The sequence below is a fragment of the Euprymna scolopes genome, chromosome 13 (assembly GCF_053919585.1).
Source record: "Euprymna scolopes isolate OS-2025 chromosome 13, ASM5391958v1, whole genome shotgun sequence".
NCBI classification, from domain to species: Eukaryota; Metazoa; Mollusca; class Cephalopoda; order Sepiida; family Sepiolidae; genus Euprymna; species Euprymna scolopes.
The window spans coordinates 146,539,368-146,562,666 of record NC_136494.1 but is presented as its reverse complement, the minus strand read 5'-3'; the positions used below and the strand labels follow the sequence as shown (position 1 = coordinate 146,562,666).

The following is a 23,299-nucleotide window of genomic DNA, read 5'->3' as shown; positions in this document are numbered from 1 at the left end:
GAAATGAGCATTTTCTATGTCAACTTGCCATACATATTTTTGTATGCATTATTTATCCATTTAAACAAAGATTTTACTCGTTATCAATCATACTTGGTGTATGATTACTATTTTCTGTTAATTTCAGCGTTATGTAACCAGTAGTTTAAGAGTTTATTGGTTAAATATTTTCATACAGACACACACACACACATACATACATCTACTGTTTTATTTATATAGATAACCTTTAAAGGTCTAGATTCGCATTGGGCAAAGATTTGGTTTTTATTTAGAATTCAAGTTAATTAAAAAAAAAAAAACTACAGAAAAATATTTATGAGGTACATATTTATCATGGAACTAAAATATCATGATATTTTAAGATGCGACCTGATAGATTGCTCCAGTTGGTGTGCTATCACTGGACTCAGTTTTGTCTGTAGCTTTATGAGCTACTACAGATGGAATGTGCCTGTTGATTGTTTTAGCAGGATGAATGTTTAGATTATTGATATGTGGAGATGCAGTGTGATGTAGAAATTGTTTATGGATAAATGTCTTTGCTGTATTGGCATTGTTGACATGTTCTTTCAGATACCTGCAGTTTCTGTGAAGGACCTGTCCTGTTGCACTTTGTATGGAGTAGAACCGTGGTTCAGCACAGGCTTTTCTGAAAACTGTTGCAGACCACTTTCTTGTATCTTGGTCTTGTACTTGCATCAACTGTCTTGACTTAAATCAGTGGCATCCTTTGTATGTTGATCATACTACTTTTACTGCAACAACTGCATATAGAGTAAGCGATTCTGAATTTCCTATTTTCAGGCATTGTTGGTGATGCATTTGTGGGGTGATGTTAACCAGCTTCCGATTGAATAGTAGTTCTGGAGATCACATGACATGATCATAGATGCTGTATGCTCATATCGTATGTTTTGGTTGCCTATTATGGCCTTCTACATAGGTGCCTTGATAAACTGTATGCACTGTTCTGCCATACTGTTCGATTTGGGAAATCTGGGTGAAGAGATGATGTGCTCCAAATCCCATTCTTGATGATTTGGCAAATTCTCTGAAAAGCTGAGAGCTGAAATATGACATGTTGTCACTGATAAGCTTTTTTATACTCCTTACTCAGCAAAGACTTGCTTGGTTAGGTTGGTGACTTCCTCGTTGGAAAATCCCCATGGTATGATGGATTCAGCAGTTTGGGATTTCAGATTTTTATATTAAACTCATATCATGCATTACTGTATTATGTCCTAAATGTCACTATTTTTGCCATTCCAGAAAATACAGGTTTTGGCCCTGCACTTGTACTTGTCACCGCCTTAGTAACCATAATGCATTATTTTTCAATACATCAGGTTACATTATTCTGAGATCAATATCCTGTCACATTTGGGCAATATAACATTTTATATAGTGAGCTCATCTCAATAAGACCAGTGCAGTGCAGTTGAATGTCTTTACCTCTGCAAGGTTCTGGCCACCCTTGAAGAAGCCATCCCTCAAATGGTAAAAAGTTAGGATGATAATATTAAATTCCACTTACATAGTGTTACATACAGGGGGAAGTGGGGGTAAAGCTGTGGTGAACGTTGGAGGTACATATTATTATTACACTTATTAAAAAAATACAACAACTGATTATGCGATTTTGGCAGTACAGACTTTAGTAATTTATTATTTGGCCAACAAAGAAAATAACAGCCATATTTGAAATTTTTATGTGGGGGGAGGGGGTACATTCTACTACTGGGTAACGCCAGTTAACGGGTCCTGCTATTTTGGAAATAATATGTCTCATGCAATGAATATCTCTGACCAAGTCTTCTTTTTAGCATGCTTTTCCAATGAATAAGAAGTTGTCATTTTTCTTGTCCTAAACGTTGATAGAATTCTGACAGTTTTTATATACCTTTTTAATGATATGCCAGAGCATTAAAATGGATGGATAAAAAACATTTCCATTATGCGTATATTTTTCATATCCACCCACACAAATTCTATCGAAGTAAAAACGAAAACTGTGCCTCTTCATGCGGACGTAAGACAGGACTATAACACGTGACAGGGTATCCACTTTCTGTCCAATCAATGTTCAAAGAAAACACTTTTCTAAAATATTTTTCTGACAGCCTTCTCTGGGAGCCACTAAGAAGCATATAAAGAAACTGCACACAAAATCCAAACCAGTTTGGGATGCAGTTTTAGGAGTAAACATATTGCTGCTGACTCCATCCTTGTTTATGACATTAAACCACCTGCATGACTTTGCACGTCTTTTCCTCTTTGCCTATTTTTTTCTCTGCAAGATGGCAGCAAACCGTCTGAGGGCTTTGGCCCGAGGCTAAGCACATGGTGCACACACAAAAGGAAAAATGTTTTTGCAGCTAATATTAATGCTCAAATCTCACTGGATTAATTCCCAAGAAGATCAGTTTTGTCACATCAGACACATTTATGGAGCAAAATTATCACATTACTGGAACTAATTAGTTCAACAAATTTGAATTCGTTTTGTTAAAAAAGAAGAAACATTTTTCTCTAAAGAAAAACATGTTTTCCTCAGTCAGAGGAGGTTTTTCTCTTTTCATCTGTTGTTACAGTTTTTACTCAAGTTCTATCTGACTCTATGTAAGAAATACATATAAAGTTCTCATGACTAAACACGATTCTAAAAACCTAACATTTAGTTTCAAGAACCATGAACATCTCATGAGACATTTAATGATTAATCTTTTTCTCATGTATTGAATCGGCACACACACATTAAAATACAACAAAAAAGATGATGCATTTTTTCTATTGTTAAATAAAACCATATTATGAATGTTAAAATTCGTTTGACAATTATGCAGATTCCGACACTTATTATTTTTGTATTTAGTGGGGTGTGAGTGATTTTGATCCATCACTGATATGACACTGGCATTGATGGGGATCGGTCATTCACCCACCTTACAACTTCACCTGCTTTACTGGTGTGAATTCTTTGTTTTTCATAAATCTTTTCATCTGTGTTTGCTGATCAGGGTTTTAGATTTTGCTTTTTTTTTGTTGTAATACACCTGCCCTGAGCCAGGCAGTTTCTATTTTGATGGATACGTCCACATTTACCACAGTTCTCTGTGTTCATAGGTCCGTGCTGTCTTGCAGAGCTGTCATGTTTCCCTTTTAGTCTGTCCATTTGTCTCATATAGTTAACTTGAAGCTCCTGCATATATTGAGCACTTCTGTAAGGGACATTGCTTCAGTTTTACTAAGTAGTTGTTTTATAATTCTGAGTATTTTGTTTTGGCAATAATCTGGTCGGTTACTTAATCCTCCATCTCACGCTCGTCTTTGAATTGGAATTTTTGTGCATGCAGCTTATATCTCCCAAGATAATCATCAATGTTCTGTTTATTTCTGGAAGTAATTTTGCAAATAAAAACATGCAAGTTGGAAGTTCGTTTGTGGCTCTATTTTTTCTAGAAACTTCTCCCAACTTACCACTGAATTGTATCTATTAGCTTTGTTTTTAAACGACCAAGAGTTATAATGCCTTAAACTCTGCTTTCCAGATAATTTATATTGTCGACTTGCTTGTCTTTGAGGTATATTGTCGACTTGCTTGTTTTTGAGGATACATTTCATGGAGAAGTACAACTCACACTGAAGCTTGAAAAATTTTAAAGATTCTACAAAATTTGACGTCTCCTAGCACATAAGTGGGTCCTTTGTGCAGTTAGCAAGTACAAGAGATTGGAAAGAAAGAACTCCTTCTTAGAGGACTGAGTTCTTCTACTACAGAATGTGGATCTAACCACTTATTGTCAGTCTACACTTTCAGCTTGTTATTTATACTAACCCAAACTTTATCATAGTGGCAGTAGTAAAAATGAACATAGAATGGTACATTGAATGTAAACAAAAAACAGCTAAATTATTTTAAAATTAAGCATTATTAGCTTTTGCTACTACCCGTCGTGAATGAAGGGCCCTGCATGCATTCTATTCACCAAGTTTCCAACATGATATCCTTTTGTTTATAATAAATGCATATGGGGTTCCTCACTTTATGACAGCGAGTTGCAAAATCAAATACCGTGATAGCTAAAGTATTATCTCTGTGGTAGCAGTGGTAAAGTATTTTGGTGAAATATTGGTATGCAAAATTATTGCTTGATCCTCGTCCTTTCACTGCTCGCTAAAATCTTTGCATATTTAATCAATCTAACAATAATCACTAGCATTAAACTTCTTTTTGATCAACAATAATGATTTAAGCAAGCCTGATATGCTACATGTAACCTAATTGTTATCTCAGAACGCATTTACGGTAAACTATACAAAGTTGGTGAATTTCGAGTGGTAGCACTTATATCCAAAGCTTTTGACAAAGTTTGGCATGAAGATCTCATGAAAATTAATTTGTAGAGTATCCTGCTCAGGCCAGACACGTAAAAAAATAAAACTCATATTTGCTCTACAACAGTATTCAGCACTTTCTTCAGGTTTTTATTAACTACTAATTCGCACTTTTTATTTTAAGATTCAAATATTAATAACTACATTTTATTTCAGTATTTAATTTATGTATTTCTGTTGTATTAAATGCTAGCTTGAATTTTTTTTTTTTTTCTCGTCCATAAATGTTTATCTACCAAGTTGATCTTAAATATTGTATAATCAATCCATTATATTATCATTTTCAGTCCCCCACCCCTAATTTCTGGCTCCCATCTTATCTCGCAATTACTTATAACGTCACCAACTAACTTCGGAAGAACCCCCCCCCCCATCCGATTTTGTTTTATGTCATAAGTTGCTTAAAACGTGATTAGTTAAAGTTCAGAATAAAATCACGCTTTCTCTTAACGGTTAATTTAAAAAAAAAAAAAAATCTTCTGAACGCTATTAAAAGTTAAATTCTTCACTAGTTTGGAGACGGAATGCGTTGTTGTGATAAGTGATTTTCTCTACTAATTCGCACTTTTTATTTTAAGATTCAAATATTAATAACTGCATTTTATTTCAGTATTTAATTTATGTATTTCTGTTGTATTAAATGCTAGCTTTAATTTTTTTTTTCTCGTCCATAAATGTTTATCTACCAAGTTGATCTTAAATATTGTATAATCAATCCATTATATTATCATTTTCAGTCCCCTACCCCTAATTTCTGGCTCCCATCTTATCTCGCAATTACTTATAACGTCACCAACTAACTTCGGAAGAACCCCCCCCCCATCCGATTTTGTTTTATATCATAAGTTGCTTAAAACGTGATTAGTTAAAGTTCAGAATAAAATCACGCTTTCTCTTAACGGTTAATTTAAAAAAAAAAAAAAATCTTCTGAACGCTATTAAAAGTTAAATTCTTCACTAGTTTGGAGACGGAATGCGTTGTTGTGATAAGTGATTTTCTCTACTAATTCGCACTTTTTATTTTAAGATTCAAATATTAATAACTACATTTTATTTCAGTATTTAATTTATGTATTTCTGTTGTATTAAATGCTAGCTTTAATTTTTTTTTTTTCTCGTCCATAAATGCTTATCTACCAAGTTGATCTTAAATATTGTATAATCAATCCATTATATTATCATTTTCAGTCCCCCACCCCTAATTTCTGGCTTCCATCTTATCCCGCAATTACTTATAATGTCACCAACTAACTTCGGAAGAACCCCCCCCCCAATCCGATTTTGTTTTATATCATACTAGCAAAGATACCCGTGCTTCGCACGGAGCTTTGTTGCGCACTCGGGTACCAAAATCTGTGGGCACCTTTCCAGTAAGTTGATGTTGTAAGAGCAACGATTGCATAAGGTGATTAACATTTTAACTACCTCTTGTAGTGACTGAAATTCAATCAGGAACTTCACAAAACATTTTCATCAAAAAGGAAGGTTACTTGATGTTACATAGTAAATTTTTCATTGAAGTCATTTTCAACTCTTGCTTAAATTTTATCTTGCACATTCAATACTAAAAACTTACCACAATCAGATCATGTCAGTTTTTCCTCATATCCATTTCTCGAACTTTTCACTAAAGAGCCTCAGGGTAAACTACATTTCTGCTGCTTTGATTTGGAGCCAGAATGTAGAGTTTTTCTGAACTTCCTGTCCGGCTGATGGAGACGTAGAACATACCGTGACTGAAGCAGTCTGATGTCAAGTCTACGCCAATGGTGTTAAATGTCTGACCTTGACTTTTGTTTATGCTCATTGCAAAACACACCTTCACAGGAAATTGGAGTCTCCGGAATTTAAATGGAAGTACTGAGTCCGATGGAACTAAGGGGATCCTTGGCAGTAGAACGGTTTCGCCTTTGTAGGGACCACAGGAAATGGTGGCCTCAAGTACATTGGTGTGCAATCTGGTGATAACACATCTGGTTCCGTTTGTTATTTTTGGCGGTTCCAAGGATCGAAGAATCATGATTGGCGATCCAATTTTGAGATTTAAAATGTGTGGAGGCATTCCAGATATCTCCAAAGAGTTTAAAAACTCCACAGGGTAGTGAACAGCTTCATATTCATTAGTAGCTGAATCAACTGACTTGTATTGCTTTGTGTCTCCTGGAAATTCATCCATTATTGAATTGTTCAAATGATTCACATTGCTGTTTAATGGCGAAATAATAGCCCTCTCAGCAAGCCAATCCGGTGATTTTCCATTGTTTTGCAGGTCTGGGTACACTTTGTCTTTCAGTTGCTTCTGATTACCGACACATTTACCAAGCGCAGTTAGAATCTTAATTGTGTCAGGTGAAGAAGTGATAGGAAACTGACCATTACCGATTTGGAGAAGCAATTTTGAGAAGTCTGCTGCAGCTGTGTTATCAGAGATATAGGCTCTCATATTAGTAGTCAGTCTCTTCACTATAACGTGCCTCCAGAGATAGGATTGTTTCAAACTTGCATTGACAATGTTAGCCCTTGTGCCATTTTTAACCACTGGGAGGATTTGACGGAAATCACCGCAAAATAAGGTTGGAATGCCACCCATGGGATTCTTGTTTCCTGTGATGTCTTGCAGTGTTCGGTCAATTGCTTCATAAGCACTCTTGTGCGTCATTGGGGCTTCGTCTACAATGATTGCAGAGGTGTCTCTAATTACATTTGCCAAGGCTGAGTTACCAGTAATTTTGCAAACTGGCTGATCCATTCGATGAGTATCCAAGGGTACTTTAAAAGTGCTGTGAAGAGTGCGGCCACCTTGTAGTAGAGTAGCAGCAATGCCACTGAATGCTGTTGCAAGCACTATCTTTCTCATGGATCTAATCTTTGCAAGGATCAAATTGATTACAAAAGTCTTGCCCGTACCACCTGGAGCATCAAGAAACATCATGTTTTTGTTCATTTCACCTTGTGCTTCCAACATTGCCATGAATGAATTGTAAACTTCTCTTTGAGAATCGGTCAGTTTTTCTTGCATATTTTCTGCTTGTAGGGAAGTTCTTCAAGATTATAAGTAACTTCACGTTGATACTCTCTCGCGAGTCTTTCATCTCTCCCTTGCATTGGTGCAGGTAATCCATAGCTTGCCAATGGTTGACCGCACATAAGGAGAACTTTTTCTTCAATTAGACAAAGAGTTTTATTGTAGATGTCCTCATTAAAATCTGCTTCTGGATTGTTAACTTCTTGCCTGTATCTGTGAAGAATGTCTTCAGATATTACATCACGAAAAGCCATCCAGATCTCAAGAGGATTTCTTGGCTCACAGGCTGTTAAAATTATCACAAATAGGCTTCGCAAATTTGAAGGTGATTGAGTGGCACTTGCCTCTCCTACTGCTTGATGCAAGTGATGGTCATTTTCTAGAAGGCCTCGAGCAAGGCACGCTGCTCTGTATGTTTCAAACACCTGACCATTGTATGCTCGCAAATTTTGAAATGAAGTTGGACCAGCAACCTCATTGAGCAACAGGCGTAAGAAATAACACTCCCCTGCTTTTGGACTAATCGTGTAGATTCTCCCAATGCATGGTGCCTTCCATACATCATCATTTTCAGTACCTTCAACTTGTACCCCACGCATTCTTCTCATCCATTTCTTTGTCGATTTGTTCCAAGTGTAAAACTCAGGGACTTCTACATATTTGAGACCCCTTGCAAAGTCATCCTCATGGCAGAGTTGAAAAAATGCTGTCAAAGTTGTGGCAGGCGGTGGACCTTGGGCTCGTTCCAGAGCAGTATCAGCTGAGAACATGACACGCTACCCATTTTCAAGATGAACAGAAAGTTGTACAATTGGGGGGAAATGTTCATGGATGGGATGTTCCAATATCCTCCAGGCTGCCTCTGAACTGCCGACATACCTTGCATTCTGGAACTGCTGGATCTCATCCACAATGTGACTTTGTACTTGGCCTTGTTGGTTAGCTGCTCCATCAGTTCTTTGTAGTTCAAACACTGCTTGATCACATCCTTTATTCACGTATTTGAGGACATATTTGATGCTTTGGATCGAGCTGCAAATTTCTACGTTAATGTGAGCATTGAACTGCTGAAGGAGGACCTTGTTGTACGGAACAATCCACTGGTTTGTTATTTCTTGATTAACATACCGACCATTTCTCTTCATCCTTATTGTACCAGTCTGGCCTCCATCTTCTGGTTTTCTTCGCCTGTACTTGGGGTAAGAGTCTTGGCCTTGCTTGGTACACTGAAGAAATTCTTTTGGGTATTTTTTGGAACATTTGTTGTCAATCATACATGGACAATTTGGATTAAATGGTCCACAAGGTCCATGCACCATATGTGCCATCACTTTAGCATGAAGATCAGGATCTTCCTCTTTGTCAGGGATCTCTGCAGATATGCAGAGATCCATTTTTTCTGGTAGAAGTTTGTCCTCTGGGGCCTGCCAGGTGAGGATGTGTGCATGCGGCAGTCCTCTTTTTTGATATTCAATACTGTACAGGAAAGCCCTCAACCTGCCAAATCCTCCCTTTTTAATAAATTCAAGTAACTTTTTTAGCTTCTGCCTGAAAACCCTGGCAACAATATCTGGACGATCCTGAGGGTCTTGCCCTTGAAGACAATTTTCTGTAATTTCTGTCCACTTTGGATTTGTTGTGAACATGATGAAGAGGTCGGCTCGGCCCATTCGCCGAACATATGCCATGGCATCACTTTGACGCTCAAACATGTATCGAGGGCCTCCTGTATAAGTTGCCGGAAGTACAACTCGTTGACCAAACTGTTCTGGATTCCCATCCTCCCTAAGAATTGAATCTCTCAAGTTGCTATAATTGTCAGCTCTCAGGGTCTGTTGCTCACGCCTCAGGAACTGTAAACGTTCTGTTTCAATCTTGCAGTACACATCCACCAGCCATTGTTGAAATAGCCTTCGGTACCAGAGAAAATAGTTTCCAGGCCGAGTCATTAAATGGTACGAATAAAATTGCTGTTGGGTAACTTTTCGCCCATTGGATGCCTTCATGTAGATGTTGTAAGATGGAGAACCATAGGGGTACATTAACGGGTACATTAAAGTATCGTAGAGGGGATGTAGTTCGGAGATCCATTTTAATGTATCATTTCTAAAACGCAAGACAATATCCCGATTAGCTGTTGGTTCATTCTCCATTAATATTCCAATCTCATACGTTGTTGTTGGAGCATTGAATCGCCGTGGATGCTCTTCTTGCGGCCCTCGGTCTTCTCTTATGACAACTTTATGTTCTACCAAGTGTTCTTCTTCAATCCTCTCCTTTGTTGTTTTCAGCTGACAAATAAAGCTGTTGTTCTCATGTAAAAATTCAGTCAGACTTTGGAGAATGTCTCTATTGAGTCTACTGTCACGTCCCCGATTATGTAGTTCCTCTTCCAGACTATCCAAGAAGTAGACTTGAATAAACTTTGCTGTTTCATCTTCAGGTGGTAAAAGACTCCCAATCTGGTGGCAAACCTGGCCTCGAATTCTAAAAGAAGGATTCCACCCATGTACTGCCGCAATTTTGTGACCAAATGATGTCATTGTAAAACAATTGTTATAACTGCGTAGATTTTGCAGAAAATCTTTAGAGATGGGACCATTGCCGGAGAGCAAATCTTGAAGCAACTGAGGCAGTGGTGGAAAGCTATCAAGCACAACTTTGCCAGAAGAACAACAACAACCAGGGGTTTCTCCTTTAAATTTTACAGCTGAGCAATGTTGACATACTTTGTCCATTTTTCCTATATCAGCTGTAGTGAGAGAGTCATTTTTGTTGTAGAGCAATCCTTTTCTATTGCAGTGTTCTATTTCATGGTGTCTCAAAGCAGTCATTCGTTGTCTAGCTGCCTCGTTTTCTGTCAATTGCTGGGGCAAAGTCATACTCTCTCTCCATGCAGCCTCTCGTTGTTGCCCTTGGTATAGGCGAAAGCTTCGTTGGGTTTCCGATTCATTCTGATGTCGTTGAGCCACTCTCAACTGACCTTGTGTACGTCTACTTACCTCATATAATTCATTCGATCGTAATATTGCTTCTCTTTCCAGTGCATATCTTTGCCTTTCTTGAATTTCATCTTGTGATGAATTTAACCGCCTTACAGCATGTCTAGTTCTGTCAGCTTCACGTTGGGTTTCTCTTTCCAAATCTGACAGTCTTGCTCTCCTTTCTCTTTGACGTATCCTGTTAAGTTCTAGACGTCTTTCTCTATCTGAATTGTTTTCATTGGAGCGAATTGCAGCAACTCTTAGTCTATTAGCTTCCAATCTTTCCATTCTTTCTTCCTCACTTTCGTTTCTACTTCGTTTGGGTGGCATAATTTCGGTTTTAAACGGAATTGTTTAACGATATTAATGATTGTAAATTAATTAAGCGTAAAGGAAATGTATACTAACTGAAATGGACGAACTATAGATAATATTTCTGAATAGTACAATTATAAACAATTATATTGTACCTATTTACTATGCCTCCCCACGGGACAGAGTTAGACACCAGGGTCGTTTTTTAACGTGGAGAAAAGGTACAAAAATAAAAATTGTCTCAGTCGTGAAGGATTTCTCCTCCACCGAAAGAGAACAAGAAAATGAAGTGCAGCATCTGAAGAACAGATGGTGTTTATTTGCTCCCCCACTGAGCAAATTAGGCACAAGGCCGTTTTTAATGTGAGGTAAAAATCAGCTCCCCTAAAAGTAGGCAAAAAGGGGGCACTCTGGTTACCAAAAATAATAATTGTCCCAGTATAGAGGGTTTCCCCTCCATTGACTGGTACAAATTATCTTAAGTGCAGTATCTGTCGGAACAGATACTACACTTTGATCTTGACCAAAAGGAATGAATAAAAGCGACCTACGTGTGACTCATTACTTCCGGGTGTAAACGTCACAGTCTAAAAGTAATAATTAAAAAAAAAAGTAAATGTAAAATAAATGTAATACCAACTTAGGTTAACTAAGTAAACAGTACAATTAAAACAGTTCTATTAAAACAAATAATTACTAAGATCTAGGTAATTGTTAGTCTCATTGTTATGGTTTTAAAGAAAAAAATGTGTAAAAAAAAGTTCTGCTTTTGTGAGTACGTGTATTTCTTTTAAATTACATAACCTTTTTATTTTATTATTTATATCTCTTTTAAATTTATATATTTTGTTAGTAAACTGGAAGAAATTCAGTTGAATAAAACCTTGTTCGTGTTCTTTACGTTAAACTCATATTTTTATAAAAGGTTCATCCGGTTTAAAGAAAGCACTAAGTTTAAATAAGACTGGAAATAACTAATTCAATATATAAATAGAAAAATGAAATAAATATAAGCTTTAAGTCTTAAGATAGTAATAATCAAAATGTAATAAATTATTTGTAGTTCAAATCTATGATAAACAGGCTTTCGAAATAGGCTCGACCAGAAAGATTAAATTGGAACGAAATTATAATCTGCGTGCCATTTTCAAAACAACCCCACAAAAGTAACGATATCCTGCACTCCTGCAGTTGGTTAAATGACAATTGTTGTAAGAAAAATGTAAAAGAAAATGCGCTTATCTGTTTATTTTGACCTGTTTTATTTAATTAAAAAAAAATTGGCTATAACTGGAAGAGAGCGTTATGTTTTGGGGGTTGTTTAAAAAATAGAATGGAAATAAAGTTAGTTCCGTTTTAATTGTGTTTAATTGCGGCAAGCGCTAACAAAATCGAAAAATCACTGTTTACATTCGAAATGTTAACTTTTATAGGTTTACAGGTTTGCTGACAAGGCTGGGGGTGTTTAATACAATTATTTTACTAAATTGATTTTTTTCATTTAAAAATAAAATAATTTGTTTTTTAATAAAGTTTTATTTTAAAATATTTGTTTTTGTTTATTTATATAAAATTACGATAGTTGAATTGTATTCTTTCAATTATATTGGCAAGTAAAATATAAAAGATTAAAACGGAACGAAATTGAAATTTCCATTACATTTTCAATACAATCCCAAAACATAAAGCTTTGCTCGCCAATGAATTGTTTTGATAATATACGTAAAGTGAAATAAATCGAATATAAAATTAAATGAAAATATATTAAATAATTAAATGTTAAATAGATTTTGTAAATAGTACAGTTGAAATGATTAGAATATTTCCAATATGTAATAAGGTCGAGGTAATTAGTTAAAGAGATTTAATATAATGTGATATGCAAATGAGCATAAGTCATTCGATATGGGGGTGGTTTGTAGACTAGTATATAAAGAAATTAGGCAAAGATTCTTATGTCTCCTATAACAGAAACATCCTAAAATGGGTTCTAATGTTTCTCTACCAGGAGAGATCTACCCTCTTACCTCCTTTATATTTCGTTGATGATGGAGAGCTGTACACACAGACAGAAACACACGAACCCTATTACTTTATAAAGATATAGAAGTTGCTTAAAACGTGATTAGTTAAAGTTCAGAATAAAATCACGCTTTCTTTAACGGTTAATTTAAAAAAAAAAAATCTTCTGAACGCTATTAAAAGTTAAATTCTTCACTAGTTTGGAGACGGAATGCGTTGTTGTGATAAGTGATTTTCTCTACTAATTCGCACTTTTTATTTTAAGATTCAAATATTAATAACTACATTTTATTTCAGTATTTAATTTATGTATTTCTGTTGTATTAAATGCTAGCTTTTTTTTTTTTTTTTTTTTTCTCGTCCATAAATGTTTATTTATCTACCGAGTTGATTGCAAAAATAGATTACCTAATTGTACTCATTTTTAGTTCGTGGGAGGGGAATCTATCACCATGCTTTCCCTTAAACAGGTCCGTTGGACTTTTATTAAGTACAATACTTAATAGTTATTTTATTTATTTTTTTTTTTTTTAATGGAGAGTAGAAAACGCATTGTGGATGCGTTATCGGCAGCTCCTGTTACTCTCGCTTCTTCTTATTTGTCCCTCAGTCCTCATTTTTAAATGAGTGATTTTTCTGACAAAGGGAGAAGAAAAAGCTGTTTTCTAGGTTGGCAGTATTTTGCGCGAACAGTTGGCAGAGTTGGTGGAAATTTTCTGTTTCTATGTCTATCCTTGTAGCCATGTCACTAGTAAGGGTGCTGGAGGTAAACGTTTTGTCTGGGCTGATGTTATCCGCCTGATAGTCAGGGACCCGAACCTTGGATTAACCACTAAGGAGGCTGTCCTATCAGCAGGTGCAAAGTACTGGGGCTGCTGCATTGCCATTTGGTGAATGGAATCTGGACCATGCAGTAGCTTCTGGTGGGGCCTCTCGATGCCATACTAGTGGGTAATTGTTACGGCTTTACCTTATCATGTGGTACAAAAAAAAAAATTCTTCGTTTCTTTTTCTCTCTTAGTTTCCCCTCTCTGTCCTGCTCTAAGTAAATCTGTCGACCTAGTCCACAAATTCCAAAATTTCATCATGACAAGTTTCAAGAAAAAATACACGATTAAACCCGGTTCTCCAACTTCCAACGTAGACCCCTACTACCATGTCTCCTTCTCCAACATCAGGGGTCTACGTTCTAACCTTCCAGAGGTTGAAACCCAATTACAGGAGACTAAACCAGACCTTTTATTTTTAAGTGAAACTGGCATTGGACAGGCTATTTCCCTTGATGAGTTTGCAATTACAGGATACTCTAACTTAACTTCTAAATCTGACCCCCAAGATCGCCATGGGCATGGAATATGTGCCTATATTAAAGATAGCTTTCCATGTGGGAGGGTCATCTCCAGGGAAGATCCTAACTTACCCTATATGTGCTTCCGGGTTGCTTTAGCTCACACTACTGCATTTATATTTACTCTCTATCGCTCCCACAACAGCGGAGTTACTATCTTTCAAAGCATATCTGAGAAAATTGACCAAGTCCTTTCTACTTATCCTTCAGCTAACATTCACGTATGTGGAGACTTCAATGTTCACAACGTCGAATGGTTGACCCACTCAAACAAGACCGATGATGAGGGGAGGTTCTGTCATGATTTCTCCATTGCCTATGACCTCACTCAGATTGTTCAGGAACCTACCCGTGTGCCTGATAATGACGGCCAGTATGCGAGCCTACTAGACCTTTTTCTCACAACTTGCCCTGAACTATGTTCAGTTTCTGTTCTGTCGCCTCTTGGATCTTCCGACCACTCTGTTGTATCAATTAAGATAAAAATGAAATGTAATAAGTCCCCAGACGTACCTCTTCATCGTACAGTATATCGATACACTAAGGCTGACTGGGATAGCTTCCGTACATTTATATCTGATCTACCTCTGCATTCCATGTTTAAAAAGGATGTGTCCTCTATAGTATTAGACCTAACTGAATGGTTAATTGTAGGTATTGACCATTTCATACCCTCTAAAAAGTTTCAGCAAAAACCTAACAGCCAGCCATGGTTCTCTCCAGAATGTGCTGCTGCCATTGCGCACAGAAATCACTTTTTCCACTGCTTCAAACGTAATAGATGTATGGAAACTAAAGCCGTTTTCAGGACTGCCAGCAACCATTGTAAGAAAGTAATAAGGAACGCAAGAGAGTTGTATGCTCAATCTGTTAAGTCCAAAGTAGCTGAGCAGCGGCTTGGTTCCCACGAGTTTTGGCAAATAGCAAACAGAATCCTGAACAGAAGCGTGTGCTCCATCCCAACTATTATCAATGGACCTGAGGTAATCTCGTCAGCATCAGACAAAGCCAAACTCTTTGTCAAGAACTTTGCAGCTAATTCTACCCTTTGCGACCATGACCGCCAACCCCCAATATTTCCTCTTGTATCAGAAAACACGCTATGTGATATACGTATATCTGTACGTGATGTTGCCAAGCTAATCAAAAACCTTGATTCCAGTAAAGCAACTGGCCCTGATGGTATTCCAATTATAGTACTCAAAAAACTTCAACCTGAACTAGCGCCCATACTTACAAAACTGTTTAAACGTTGTCTTAAGGAGAATAGTTTCCCATCTCCCTGGAAAATCTCATCAGTATGCCCTGTATTTAAGAATTCAGGTGATCGCTCATCCCCCTCTCAGTACAGGCCAATAAGTCTCCTGTGCGTCATGAGTAAGTTGCTAGAATCTGTATTAAATACAGAAGTAATCAAACATCTCAACAAAAATAACCTTCTTAGTGACACTCAATATGGTTTCCGTTCTGCTAGATCTACAGCAGATGTCCTTACAGTTATAGTGCATAGGATTAGCAAATCTCTCGACAGTGGCAATCTTTCTAGGGCAATTGCTCTTGACATATCTAAAGCCTTTGATAGGGTATGGCATAAAGGTTTACTTCATAAGATCGCTAGCTATGGTATAGCTGGAAAAGTCTTCTCAATTATTAAATCATTTCTTTCTGATAGGTTCATAAGAGTAGTAGTTGAGGGGCAAAAATCAGAAGCTCACAGTATTAATGCCGGTGTCCCTCAGGGATCCATCCTGGGCCCAACTCTTTTCCTGATCTACATTAATGATCTTCCAAATCATATCCTTACATCATTTGTAGACATTTATGCTGACGACACTACCATTTATGGTACCACATCTAAGACAGTAAACGAGCAAGTTCTCTCCAATTCTCTCTCCTCTGATCTTGAGCACGTAGTACAATGGGGAAAGGAGTGGCTGGTTACTTTTAATGCATCTAAAACCAAGCTTCTCTCTTTACATCATCAACATTCTAATCCACATTTGTCATCAATTGAAATGAATGGCTCTCGTCTTAAGGAGGCCTCAAGTTTTGACAAGCTTCTGGGCTTGACCATTACTCCTGATCTTAAATGGAACACGTATATCAAATCTGTTGCCAAGGCCGCTGGAAAAATGGTGGGATCTTTCTATCGATCCAGTAGATATCTCACTGCTGATGCTATTCTCTATCTATATAAGAGCCAGGTACGTCCAAGGATGGAATACTGTTGCCACATCTGGGCAGGAGCTGCTAGAAAGGACTTGTCCTGCCTTGATAGAGTTCAAAATAGACTTCGTAGCCTCGTAGGAGATGTCCTTTTCTCCTCCTTGCAACCTCTATCTCACAGAAGAGATGTTGCGAGTTTGTCTCTGATGTATCGTTATTTTCATGGAAAGTGTTCAACTGAGCTTCAATCTATGGTCCCCCCTCGCCAAACTTTCACAAGAAACACTCGTCTAGCTGTAAACACTATCAATAATTTCCCCCACTCTTTATCTGTGCCTAAACCTAAACGTAGATTCCATGAACAAAGCTTCTTTCTTAGAACTGCACGCCTGTGGAATTGTCTTCCGTTTTCCTGCTTTCCGGCTGACTACAATATGGTTTTGTTCAAGTCTAAAGTAAATAAGTTCTTGATGAGCCGTTCCATATAAGTTATTAAATTTACCAAATTTTCATTACTAATGATTACTATATTGACCAACTTCTACTGTACACTCTTTAACCCTTATCCTTGAGTGGCCTCTGGGCCTTGATAATGTGGTGATGCCTTTGTAAAAAAAAAAAAAAAAAATTACCATTTCTACTATATATATATATATATATATATATATATATATATATGTTTCATATAATCTTGTTTCATATGAGTGAAATAATGTAGAAACTTTATAGTTCACTATAAGCATTTATCCACTTTTAAAATTTGGGTTATTTTCTTCTGACACATAAGAAATAGAATATTCATAATATTGAGAAGAATATAACTTCATTGTGAACTTTAACATACCTTACTAAAGCCAACCCTTCACAATCATACTAGGCACAAGGATTATTTTCTTGAGCGACATTTTCATTGTAATTATGAATTCAATTCAATAGCACTGACAATAATAAACGAACTGAATGCATAAGAAAATGCAAATAAAAATTAAATTTTATTTTCTATTTACAGATGTTCCTGATTGAAAGCCACCACCAAATTTTATTGGATCATTATTTTCTTTTTGATTTATAAAATTGTACGAAGAAAATCTCTATACATATGAAATGATAATATATTCCTCCAATAAATAAGGGCATACAGATCATATGCAATGAGATAATTTGGAAAAAATACATTCCTGTGAATATGTGGCTCTTGTTTACTATAAATTAAATTAATGCACATACAGCCACACTTTGGACAATTGGAATTGAAAGAACAGCTGGAAATGACTTATATACCATACATTACGACCATGTAATCCCTACAGCCACCTACATTGAAATTACTGCTGTGAAACCTGACATAGTTATATGGAATAAGTCACAGAGAGTTGCAACCTTGGTTGAAGTGAGTGTCCCTAATAATGGAGGTCTGAACAGGACTGAAAGGGAGAAACAGACCAAATATCAAGGTCTCATGTATGATATGAAAAGAAACCGGAATCTTAGATATCAATCATACCAGTAATTTTAGATGCAACAGGGACTATGAAGAGGAACCTGAAGTCCTACCTAACTAATATTCCTGATGAACAAAGTGCAAAAGAGATCCAGACAATTGCACGTAAGGGAACAACAAGGATACTAAAAAGAGCTCTCGGTTGGTTTCAATAAAAAGCAAGGCAATGTTGGCAGCTGATTTGGCTGGCCCATACCCAACATTACAATCTTCAAAGGAAGAAAGTTAAAAAAAAAAAAAAACAATTACAATACACGTGTACAGTGTAAAAATATTTTTGCACAAAAAACGATGATTTAGAAAAGAATATGAAAACTGAATGCATATGTGTGAATTTAAATAATAGAAATTAAATTTTATTTAGTTTATTTACAGATGTCTACTATTGAAAGCGTTTGTTCAATTTGATTGGATCAATGTTTTTAGATTCTTCTCATATATAGAAGACAAAAGGAAAATATGTGACGTTTGTTTTACTATAAAACCAAATTCAACTGAAATCTGGACAAAGAAAATAACTTGTAAACTGTGAAAATATTTTTACACCAGGAAGATATTTAAATTTACTATGAAGAAAATATCTATATGAATATTTGAATTTGTCTACCATGTAATTAAACATAATATATTTGCACTCACACTATGGAAAAACGTGGAGAAAAGCCATATTCCTGTGGAACATGCAAATATTCTTGTCATCAGAAATCAGATTTAGTAAAACATATGAGAATTCATACTGGAGAAAAGCCATATAGTTGTAAATTTTGTGAATATTCCTGTTCTCAGAAGTCAAGTTTAGTGAGACATACAAGGATACATAGTGGAGAAAAGCCATATTCTTGTGAAGTATGTGGATATTCTAGTTCTGAGAAATCCAAACTAGTGAAACATATAAGAACTCACACTGGAGAAATGCCTTATTCTTGTGAACTATGTGAATATTCTTGTTCCCATAAATCAGATTTATTGAAACATATGAGAAGTCACACAGGGGAAAAACCATATAGTTGTGAAATTTGTGATTATTCTTTTTCTCAGAAATCAAGTTTAGTGAGTCATATAAAGTTACACAGTGGAGAAAAGCCATATTCTTGTATAATATGTGGATATTCTTGTTCTCGTAAAACACATTTAAATATACATATGCGGACTCATACGGGAGAAAAGCCTTATTCTTGTACAGCATGTGATTATTCTTGTTCTCGAAAATCAAGTTTAGTCAAACATATGCAGAAGCACAATGGAGATAAGCCATATTCTTGCAATGTATGTGAATATTCTTTTTCTCAGAATTCAGATTTAGTTCGACATATCAGAACTCACACTGGGGAAAAGCCATATTCATGTAAAACATGTGACTATTCTTGTTCTCAGAAATCAAACTTAGTCATACATATGCAAATACATAGTGGAGATAAGCCATATTCTTGTAAAGTATGTGGACATTCTTTTTTTCAAAAATCAGATTTAGTGAGACATATTAGAATTCATACTGGGGAAAAACCATATTCTTGTAAAATGTGTGAATATTCCTGTTCTAATAAATCAAGTTTAGTTAAACATAGGCAGATACATAGTGGAGAAAAAACATTCGTGTAAAATATGTGGATATTCTTTTTCTCTTAAATCCATATTAGTTAAACATATGATAACTAAACGACATGGTATCTGAAAGAAATAAACATTATACATTATAAACAAATTTAAAAAAAAAATCACAGCGTTCAAAATTAGAGTCCTAACAAAAAATACGGAAGGATGCTAGGCGACTTATCACATACATTCACACAATGTCAAGAAGAAAAAAGGGAAAGAGAAAATCCTGTGTCAGGATTGTTGTACACTCACACACGAAAAATAATGTATTTAAAAAAAGGAGACGATATGCCTCAAAAGAGAAAAAAGTAAACACAAAAAATAATCAAAGTGAATTATGCATGATAAAAAAATTTAATCGGTGCATTTGCATAATTCATTGATAAATACTGTGACATTCGTGTTGATAATTGTCATTGTTTGAAATCGTATGAGATTTGTTTATAAAAACTTATCAAACGAGAACGCAGACAAACGAGTCATTGTCAGTTGGACTTCAGAAATAAGCTACCATGTACTCTTATAATGAATTTTCTTTGTATCAATATGATTTTGTTATAATTTGAAGAATGAAGATTATTGCACTATCAAAAGATCCTATGATCCGAATGAATGTACTTTTATTATCAAAAACAAACATGCAAAGAGGAAAGACATTTTGGGGGTAAATGTTGAATTTTTTCCCATTTATTTATTTATTTTTGAAAAAAAAGGGACAATATTGAATTTGTAGTTTATATGGATGTACTGTGATGACATAAAAGTTTTGTGTTCCAGTGTTTTTAACAGAACTTTTTTATTGTTTCTTCAGAAAAAAGGGAACTGAAGAGAAGATGTTATATTGAACTTTTGATGTCTAGAAAGTCACATTTTGACATGTGTTATTAAGTGTCTGTTAATGCATGCAAAATTGTTAATTTAACAATGTACTTTTTGGAGAAAATTGTCGGTGTGTCATTATCTTATTGAGGATGTCAATGGATTAGAAAAGATAACGATCAATCAGCTTTTATATAATGGTGTCTTTATTTATCATTCATAAACAAAACAAAAATGTACACCGATAAGGGACACAACTTGAAACGGAAATAAATATATATTTTTATATTCACTTAGACATAACAAAAATTAGAAATCATTTGGATCTTAGAATTTTAGCATTTAAAAAGACGCCATTTTTAATTGTGTTCAAATGTCATAAAGGAAAATTACAAAGATTTTTTTTTTAAGCAAAAGTATTAGTTACGCATTAGTAGGTTAAAGTGTTAAGTGAATATAAATATATATTTATTTTTGAGCAGAACAAACACAAGGGACTTCCCCATTATAAAAAAATAGGGAGGATGTTGCAATATTTTGGAGTTGTAATGGGGTATGATCCCACACAGTCGGACGATTCTATTTATAAAGGATGCTGGTAAGAACTGACGAATCAAATTAATTCACGTTCTGCTACCAACCAATCAGAAACCAGAATTGCTTCATAAATATTAAACCTTTTCTGGAGCAATTTCACATGTTCTTTTCCCGGGTTTCGACACGGTAAGAATATTTTGTTCTGTGGAACTGTCTACTACAAACAAGTCACCTCCCAGGACTTGTGTGTAACAGCGAACCATCTGAAACTGTTCTGAAACTCGAAATGGCTTACACTTCTAGATTATAAATCCATGTTTATTTATTATCTGATCTCCATAGTTGGGTCCGTACCGATTGGTATATATATATTATTCCTTAATTGTTACCGTCGCGGTTACCACCTAATAAAGGCCAGAGGAATAGTTGGCTGAAACGTTGTGAATAAACAAACCAATAAAAGATGAAAAACAACACCTAATAAAGATTAGACTAATAGTCCGAAATAAAAATAAATTAATAAAATTAATATATATAATGCTCATCTCAAAAATGAATTCCAATTAAGGAATAATATATATATATGAACACTACAGTTCAGCAGTCCCTCAGAATGTGTATCTGCTCGAATAACTAATTCAAGAGAGACCATGTGGGCATGGTTTCTACTCGAATATATGCAAAAATTTATCAGCATTAATTCAAAATAGACAAGTGAACATACCCCTAAACAGACAATCTCTTACCGGGAGTCAAAACACAGAAACTAATGCAATTTGAAAAACAAAACAACTCCATGGTCGCCCAAGCGCTTGGAGTTTCAAACTATGTTCCCACACAAAGTATAAATTTGACCGGATTCCCACAGTAAAGTCCATATGCGTTCAGATGTCACCCAGCATGGTTATCATCATCAGTGTTTCACCAGCAACCAGCAGTCCAACAATAGCTGCCTACCCCATCTTAACAACAGATCGTCCAACCGCCACCAACAATGATCTCATCTGCTCAGCAACTCAAAAGTTGCTGCCGCAACCACCGCTGGCCTCTTTTTCTCAGCAATCAACCACCTAGTTGCCACTATCGCTACCATCTTCTCAGCAGTCAAGCAGCAAGACTGCTTCCATCATCGCCACCAAATAAATAATATGACCAACAGTTTCGGGAACAAGATTGCTATCTTCATAAATCCAGCTATCCCATCGACTCAGTGAACAGTGGCACATCCTGACAATCAACAGAAAACAATATTAATCTCAATAACTCGGCTGGAATAAAAAGTTTAAATTAAATTTCTTCGTCTGCCTGCCTCGCTTTCATACCCCCATTTTGTAATCTATTATATAAAAGCGAAAATGTGTGTTTGTGTGTGTATGCATGTTTTTGTATGCATGTGTGCATTTTTTGTATGTCCAGCAAAGACTTGGGGGGGGGCGTTCAGAGGGTTACCACATCTTACAACTTTTTATATACTCCATAGATTATAATATCTCCGATTTACGAAAGAAGGTCGTGTCTATCTTATATTTGAGCGACTGTTACATGCTATTTTCACGCTATTTTTTGGTCTACATGTGTTTGCTTGGCTTTTCCATATAAAAAAAGTGAAACTGAATTCGGAGCAAACATGTCTCCCTGGCACGAGTGCCAGGGACGTCCAGAAAGCAATGAGCTTTTATCAATTCGGAGAAAACCCATCATATCAGACAATTGCTATTCATTTGGACACTCCCCTTTTTATGGGGAGTTGGCTCTCCCCCAACATCTTGTGGAAACAAACAAATATGCAGGAACTGGCTTGCAGCCAAAGTTAAGTGTGTGATTTCATTTCTTTATGGCATAATGTTTGACCTCATTAAATTTACACACCTGTCACTTAAGTTTTGTTTAATTTATATGAAAAAAAAACAAACAAACACTCAAAACAAGGAAATCTTTTAAAACTCGATCAAAAAAAAGATAAAGACTATGTCCGTTTGCAAATCATTTTCTGACAGCTTCACTGGAGCCACCCAAGGGATATAAAAGACACTGCGTACAAAATATAAACCAGTTCAGTATGCAGTATCATGAGTAAGCAACTCACAGCTCAACTCTGTCTTGTGGACGTAAAAATACTAACATGACTTCACACGTCATGCACCTAAATTCTCTTTTCCTCTTTCTCTTTCGTTCAGCAACATGGCGCAAGCACGCATGACCTGTCTAAGGAGAAAAATATGTTTTTGCCGCTCAACATTACTCATTTTTCAAGCTAAGCAAGATAACTACCTAACAATCAACTCGGACATATTTGCATGTAAAGGATTTACCCTTAGATGGATCTGATTTATTCTAAGAAGAAATTTAATTTCTTTTTGCTCGTTTCTTTAAGGAAAATTATTCCTTCCATCCAGAAAGACACCCTCATTTAATTCCAGAATCAAAAACAAACTTTACCATTTCTTCTCTCGTGTGATGACAGAGCACACATACATAAAAATATGATGCTTCCTTCAATAAATTTCTATATCAAATGTTGAAACCTATCTTCATATTACTAATTGCTGACACCTTTTATTTTATTTTTTTGTTAAGGGTTGGGAGAT

At 35.8% G+C, this 23,299-nt stretch overlaps 1 protein-coding gene across 1 annotated transcript in view; it reads left to right on the top strand.

Moving 5' to 3' along the window:
• Window positions 1-22,627, top strand: part of LOC145292227 (uncharacterized) — a 29,089-nt gene extending 6,462 nt beyond the window's left edge. Inside the window, exon 2 of the mRNA XM_080138552.1 lies at window positions 17,268-22,627. Within this exon, the coding sequence (XP_079994678.1) occupies window positions 18,402-19,358 (957 nt within the window). The 5' untranslated portion in view covers window positions 17,268-18,401 and the 3' untranslated portion in view covers window positions 19,359-22,627. The remainder of the gene's footprint in view (window positions 1-17,267) is intronic.
• Window positions 22,628-23,299: the final 672 nt, after the last annotated feature.